Raw genomic sequence first — 7,318 nt, 5'->3', positions numbered from 1 at the left:
CAGAACCCTGCCATTCCCCTGCCTTCTCCCCAAATCCTGCCATTCCCCTGCCTTCTCCCCAAACCCTGCCATTCGCCTGCCTTCTCCCCAAACCCTGCCATTCCCCCACCTTCTTCCCAAACCCAGCCATTCCCCCGCCTTCTCCCCAAACCCTGCCATTCCCCTGCCTTCTCCCCAAACCCTGCCATTCCCCTGCCTTCTCCCCAGAACCCTGCCATTCCCCTCCCTTCTCCCAGAACCCTGCCATTCCCCTGCCTTCTCCCCAAACCCTGCCATTCCCCTGCCCTCTCCCCAAACCCTGCCATTCCCCTGCCTTCTCCCCAAACCCTGCCATTCCCCTGCATTCTCCCCAGAACCCTGCCATTCCCCTGCCTTCTCCCCAAATCCTGCCATTCCCCTGCCTTCTCCCCAAACCCTGCCATTCCCCTGCCTTCTCCCCAGAACCCTGCCATTCCCCTTCCTTCTCCCCAAACCCTGCCATTCCCCTGCCTTCTCCCCAGACCCTGCCATTCCCCTGTCTTCTCCCTAAACCCTGCCATTCCCCTGCCTTCTCTCAAACCCTGCCATCCCCCCACCTTCTCTCCAAACCCTGCCATTCCCCTGCCTTCTCCCCAGAACTCTGCCATTCCCCCGCCTTCTCCCCAGAACCAAGCCATTCCCCTGCCTTCTCCCCAAACCCTGCCATTCCCTGCCTTCTCCCCAAAACCTGCCATTCCCACACCTTCTCCCCAAACCCTGCCATTCCCCTGCCTTCTCCCCAGAACCCTGCCATTCCCCTGCCTTCTCCCCAAATCCTGCCATTCCCCTGCCTTCTCCCCAAACCCTGCCATTCCCCCACCTTCTCCCCAAACCCTACCATTCCCCTGCCTTCTCCCCAAAACCTGCCATTCCCCTGCCCTCTCCCCAAACCCTGCCATTCCCCCACCTTCTCCCCAAACCCTGCCATTCCCCTGCCTTCTCCCCAGAACTCTGCCATTCCCCCGCCTTCTCCCCAGAACCCTGCCATTCCCCTGCCTTCTCCCCAAACCCTGCCATTCCCCTTCCCTCTCCCCAAACCCTGCCATTCCCCTGCCTTCTCCCCAAACCCTGCCATTCCCCTGCCTTCTCCCCAGAACCCTGCCATTCCCCTGCCTTCTCCCCAAATCCTGCCATTCCCCTGCCTTCTCCCCAAACCCTGCCATTCCCCTGCCTTCTCCCCAAACCCTGCCATTCCCCCACCTTCTCCCCAAACCCTGCCATTCCCCCGCCTTCTCCCCAGAACCCTGCCATTCCCCTGCCTTCTCCCCAAACCCTGCCATTCCCCTGCCTTCTCCCCAGAACCCTGCCATTCCCCTGCCTTCTCCCCAAATCCTGCCATTCCCCTGCCTTCTCCCCAAATCCTGCCATTCCCCTGCCTTCTCCCCAGGACCCTGCCATTCCCCTGCCTTCTCCCCAAACCCTGCCATTCCCCTGCCTTCTCCCTAGAACCCTGCCATTCCCCGCCTTATCCTGATAACCATGCCATTCCTCCCGCCTTCTCCCCAAACCCTGCCATTCCCCTGCCTTCTCCCCAGAACCCTGCCATTCCCCCACCTTATCCCCAGAACCTGACATTCCTCTGCCTTATCCCCAGAATCCTGCCATTCTTCCTTTTCAGATAATCGTCTAAATCCCCTCTGAATGTTTCAATTGGACCTCCCTGCACCACACTCGGGCAGTGCGTTCCAGCTCTGCACCACACTCGGGCAGTGCGTTCCAGCTCTGCACCACACTCGGGCAGTGCGTTCCAGCTCTGCACCACACTCGGGCAGTGTGTTCCGGCTCTGCACCACACTCGGGCAGAGCGTTCCAGCTCTGCACCACACTCGGGCAGTGTGTTCCAGCTCTGCACCACACTCGGGCAGTGCGTTCCGGCTCTGCACCACACTCGGGCAGTGTGTTCCAGCTCTGCACCACACTCGTGCAGTGCGTTCCAGCTCTGCACCACACTCGGGCAGTGCGTTCCGGCTCTGCACCACACTCGGGCAGAGCGTTCCAGCTCTGCACCACACTCGGGCAGTGCGTTCCAGCTCTGCACCACACTCGGGCAGAGCGTTCCAGCTCTGCACCACACTCGGGCAGTGCGTTCCAGCTCTGCACCACACTCGGGCAGTGCGTTCCGGCTCTGCACCACACTCGGGCAGAGCGTTCCGGCTCTGCACCACACTCGGGCAGTGCGTTCCAGCTCTGCACCACACTCGGGCAGAGCGTTCCAGCTCTGCACCACACTCGGGCAGTGCATTCCAGCTCTGCACCACACTCAGGCAGTGCGTTCCAGCTCTGCACCACACTCGGGCAGAGCATTCCAGCTCTGCACCACACTCGGGCAGTGCATTCCAGCTCTGCACCACACTCGGGCAGTGCGTTCCAGCTCTGCACCACACTCGGGCAGTGCGTTCCAGCTCTGCACCACACTCGGGCAGTGCGTTCCAGCTCTGCACCACACTCGGGCAGAGTGTTCCAGCTCTGCACCACACTCGGGCAGTGCGTTCCAGCTCTGCACCACACTCGGGCAGTGCGTTCCAGCTCTGCACCACACTCGGGCAGAGTGTTCCAGCTCTGCACCACACTCGGGCAGTGCGTTCCAGCTCTGTTCCGGCTGCTTGGAGGCGGTTTTCCTAATTTTTTTTGCCTCTTTAGCCAATTACTTCAAATCTGTGCCCTCCTTGTTAATATCTCCATCAAGTCTCCTCTCAGCTTTCCAGATCCCCAAGGATAACAGTCCCAAATTCTCCAGTCTCCCTTGACAACTGATGTCCCTCCCCCATCCCTGGAATCATTCTGGGGAACCTTTTTTTAAAATTTAGGGTACCCAATTATTTTTTCCAATTAAAGGGCAATTTAGCGTGGCCAATCCACCTAGCCTGCACATCTTTGGGTTGTGGAGGTGAAACCCATGCAGAGAATGTGCAAACTCCACACGGACAGTGACCAAGGGCCGGGTCCTCAGTGCTGTAGGCAGCAGTGCTAACCACTGTGCCAACGTGCTGCCCTCAGGTGAATCTTATTCTGCTCTCTCCCTCTCTCCAATGCAATGACACCTTTCCCAATGTGCCTGCCCAGAACAGGACGCAGTATTACAGTAATGAAAACAGCTTGATCGATCCAATCTGCTTGATGTAATGACTTCGATACTAGAACATAGAATATAGAACATTACAGTGCAGTACAGGCCCTTCAGCCCTCGATGTTGCGCTGACCTGTGAAACCACTCTAAAGCCCATCTACACTATTCCCTTATCATCCATCTGTCTATCCAATGACCATTTGAATGTCCTTAGTGTTGGCGAGTCCACTACTGTTGCAGGCAGGGCATTCCACGCCCTTACTACTCTCTGAGTAAAGAACCTACCTCTGACATCTGTCCTATATCTATCTCCCCTCAATTTAAAGCTATGTCCCCTCGTGCTAGATATCACCATCCGAGGAAAAAGGGTCTCACTGTCCACCCTATCCAGTCCTCTGATCATTTTGTATGCCTCAATTAAGTCACCTCTTAACCTTCTTCTCTCTAACGAAAACAGCCTCAAGTCCCTCAGCTTTTCGTCATAAGATCTTCCCTCCATACCAGGCAACATTCTGGTAAATCTCCTCTGCACCCTTTCCAATGCTTCCACATCCTTCCTATAATGCGGCGACCAGAATTGCAAGCAATACTCCAAATGCGGCCGCACCAGAGTTTTGTACAGCTGCAACATGACCTCATGGCTCCGAAACTCAATCCCTCTACCAATAAAAGCTAACACACCGTACGCCTTCTTAACAACCCTCTCAACCTGGGTGACAAATTTAGGGATCTATGTACATGGACACCGAGATCTCTCTGCTCATCCACACTGCCAAGAATATTACCATTAGCCCAGTACTCTCTGTCTTCCTGTTATTCCTTCCAAAATGAATCACCTCAAACTTTTCTGCATTAAACTCCATTTGCCACCTCTCAGCCCAGCGCTGCAGCTTATCTATGTCCCTCTGTAACTTGTAACATCCTTCCGCACTGTCCACAACTCCAAATTTACTGACCCATCCTTCTACGCCCTCCTCCGGGTCATTTATAAAAATTACAAACAGCAGTGGCCCCAGAACAGATCCTTGTGGTACACCACTAGTAACTAGACTCCAGTCTGAACATTTCCCATCAACCACCACCCTTTGTCTTCTTCAAGCTAACCAATTTCTGATCCAAACTGCTAAATCTCCCTGAATCCCATGCTTCCCTATTTTCTGCAGTAGCCTACCATGGGGAACCTTATCAAACGCTTTACTGAAATCCATTTACACCACATCAACTGCTTTACCCTCATCCACCTGTTTGGTCACCTTCTCAAAGAACTCAATAAGGTTTGTGAGGCACGACCGACCCATCACAAAACCGTGTTGACAATCTCTAATCAAATTATTCCTTTCCAGATGATTATACATCCTATCTCTTATAAACCTTTCCAAGACTTTGCCCACAACAGAAGTAAGGCTCACTGGTCTATAGTTACCGGGGTTGTCGCTACTTCCCTTCTTGAACAAGGGGACAACATTTGCTATCCTCCAGTCTTCTGGCACTATTCCTGTAGACAAAGATGACTTAAAGATCAAAGCCTAAGGCTCAGCAATCTCCTCCCTAGCTTCCCAGAGAATCCTAGGATAAATCCCATCCGGCCCAGGGGACCTATCTATTTTCACACTTTCCAGAATTGCTAACACCTCCTCCTTATGAACTTCAAGCCCTTCTAGTCAAGTAGCCTGAATCTCAGTATTCTCCTCAACAACACTATCTTTTTCCTGTGTGAATACTGACAAAAATATTCATTTAGCACATCTCCTATCTCCTCTAACTCCACGCACAACTTCCCGCTACTGTCCTACCCTAGTCATTCTTTTATTCTTGACATATCTATAGAAAGCTTTAGGGTGATCCTTGATCCTACCTGCCAAAGACTTCTCATGTCCCCTCCTGGCTCTTCTTAGCTCTCTCTTTAGGTCCTTCCTAGCTAACTTGTAACTCTCGAGCACCCTAACTGAACCTTCATGTCTCATCTTTACATAAGCCTCCTTCTAAACACGGTTCCCTTGCTAGACCACTTCCTCCCTGCCTGACAGGTACATACTTATCAAGCACACGCAGTAGCTGTTAACTCACTAGAATGTGAGTTGAATATGAGATAAATATAATCGTTGAGTTCAGTAGGAGCAACCAGAAGAAATCTGCTAAACATTGTACAGTGTTCAGGGTCCTTGGAAAGTGTGAATTTAAAAAAAAGAAGTAATAATTGATGCTTTTTCAAACTAGACAGCTAGAACGTGCAGGCAGCAGCAAGTTGAAACCCTCGCTCAGGTCAGGATTTCCGTATTTACGGAGATTGAGGAGACAGCAGCAAGTTCAATTCAGTGGCAGAGATCATGCAGATTTACCGTCACGATTTTCAGTGTCCGGGGCGTTCCTCGTGGGGTAGACGCATTTCTAAATGTCATTTGTTCTCATGCACCGTTTGTCATCATTTGTGAGCGAGTGAGTTTGATCCACACGTTCACCTCTCCACACCCCCTCCCTCCCCGCCCCCCCCCCCCCCCCCCCCCCGAACTGTGATGCCTCCCACTGCCTCCCAGTCCTGGGTTGTCAGTGGGAAGGCGGGTCCCTGATCCATTCGGTGCCCTGCAATCTGTTTGAAATGCTGGCTCTTTGCCACTTGGATCAGCTGACAACTGAGCTACCTGCTGCGGGGAAAGAGTAAAGAGGTTTCTGCCTGCACGGTGACCTGCTCCTTTAACTGTGCGGAAAGAACCCTGATTGGGCATTTCGCAGTTTGAAACTGCTTTGGAAGAGCCTTGGTGTCGCCCAGAGAGAGAGAGCTGAAGTTCCGGGATAGGTGCACACAGACTAACCCAGTCTGCCAGCTCCGATCCTCACTGACCCGGGGTGTTCAATGGGGACCGAGAGCTCCCCAGCTTCCTGCCTGCTGGGCTGGCTTCTGTCTGCGGTGATCTACGGGCTCCACGCCGCTTCCCCCGGCTCCGAGCCGGTGCAAGTTCAGCCCGAGTTCACTCGCCCGCTGCGCTCAGTCAGCCCTCGCTTCCTGTCCGTGGCTCTGGACGCCTCTCTGCTCCGGACACACAGCCTGGATTTACTCCGGTAAGTGACCGAGATACTGTCGGTGAATCGAGCGAGGGGGACCTTCATAGTCTGTGACTGTATCCACTAGTAAATTTACTTAATAAAGACCTGGGATTATATCCACAAGGTCAGTGAACTCCCAGTGCCTCTATATGGTCAGTTTATATTGTGCCTACTGGTCAGTTTGTATTGTGCCTACTGGTCAGTTTATATTGTGTCTATAGGTCAGTTTATACAATAACCCGCCCCATGGGATTGTGCCTACTCGTCGGTTTATATTGTGCCTACTGGTCGGTTTATATTGTGCCTACTGGTCGGTTTATATTGTGCCTACTGGTCGGTTTATATTGTGCCTACTGGGATTGACCCCATTGGTCAGTCCCCCTGGGATTGTACCCCACTGGTCAGTTCATATTGTACCCACCGGTCAGTTTATATTGTACCCACAGGACAGTGTATTTTATAAGACCTGGGATCTATCTGCTGCTCAATTTATACTGGGTTCCCATTCGATTTATACGGTCAGTTTATTATTTTATTCACTGGCAGCTTTATACAATAATTAATCCCCCAACTCCACTCCTGGGATTGTACCCATTGCTCACTCTATACAATAACCCCCTCGGATTGTATCGCCTGGTCAGTTTTATATTGTACCCAGCACTGTGTCTCTCTTCAGCCCCACCCCCAGATTGTACCCACTGATCAGTGTACATAGTTTCCCCAGGATCACAGAATTGTTATTGGGCAAAAGGGCAGCACAGTAGCACAGTGGTTAGCACAGTTGCTGCACAGCGCTAGAGTCCCAGGTTCACTTCCCGGCTGGGTCACTGTCTGTGCGGAGTCTGCATGTCCTCCCCCTGTCTGCGTGGTTTTCCTCCCGGTGCTCCGGTTTCCTCCCACAGTCCAAAGATGTGCAGTTTAGGTGGATTGGCCACGCTAAATTGCTCTTAGTGTAAAAAAAAAAGGTTAGGTGGCATTACTGGGTTACAGTGTTAGAGTGCAAGTGTGGGGTTAAATAGGGTGCTCTTTCCAAGGGTGCAGACTCGATGGGCCAAATGGCCTCCTTCTGCACTGTTAATTCTGTGGAATCTGGTCCATTTTGTTTGCACCGACTCTGCAAATGAGCAATTCACTTAGTGGCATTCTCCAGTCTTCTTGTAACCCTGCACATTCTTCCTTTTCAGATAACAG

General features: G+C 52.5%; 1 protein-coding gene across 1 annotated transcript in view; it reads left to right on the top strand.

Moving 5' to 3' along the window:
• Positions 1 to 5,622: 5,622 nt before the first annotated feature.
• hpse (heparanase) overlaps positions 5,623 to 7,318 on the top strand; it is a 62,216-nt gene continuing 60,520 nt past the window's right edge. Inside the window, exon 1 of the mRNA XM_072495446.1 lies at positions 5,623 to 6,142. Coding sequence (XP_072351547.1) covers positions 5,937 to 6,142 — 206 coding nt within the window. The 5' untranslated portion in view covers positions 5,623 to 5,936. The remainder of the gene's footprint in view (positions 6,143 to 7,318) is intronic.

The sequence above is a fragment of the Scyliorhinus torazame genome, chromosome 3, assembly GCF_047496885.1.
Source record: "Scyliorhinus torazame isolate Kashiwa2021f chromosome 3, sScyTor2.1, whole genome shotgun sequence".
NCBI lineage: Eukaryota > Metazoa > Chordata > Chondrichthyes > Carcharhiniformes > Scyliorhinidae > Scyliorhinus > Scyliorhinus torazame.
Note: the sequence above shows the minus strand (reverse complement) of the source record. Positions and strands in the feature narration are given on the sequence as shown.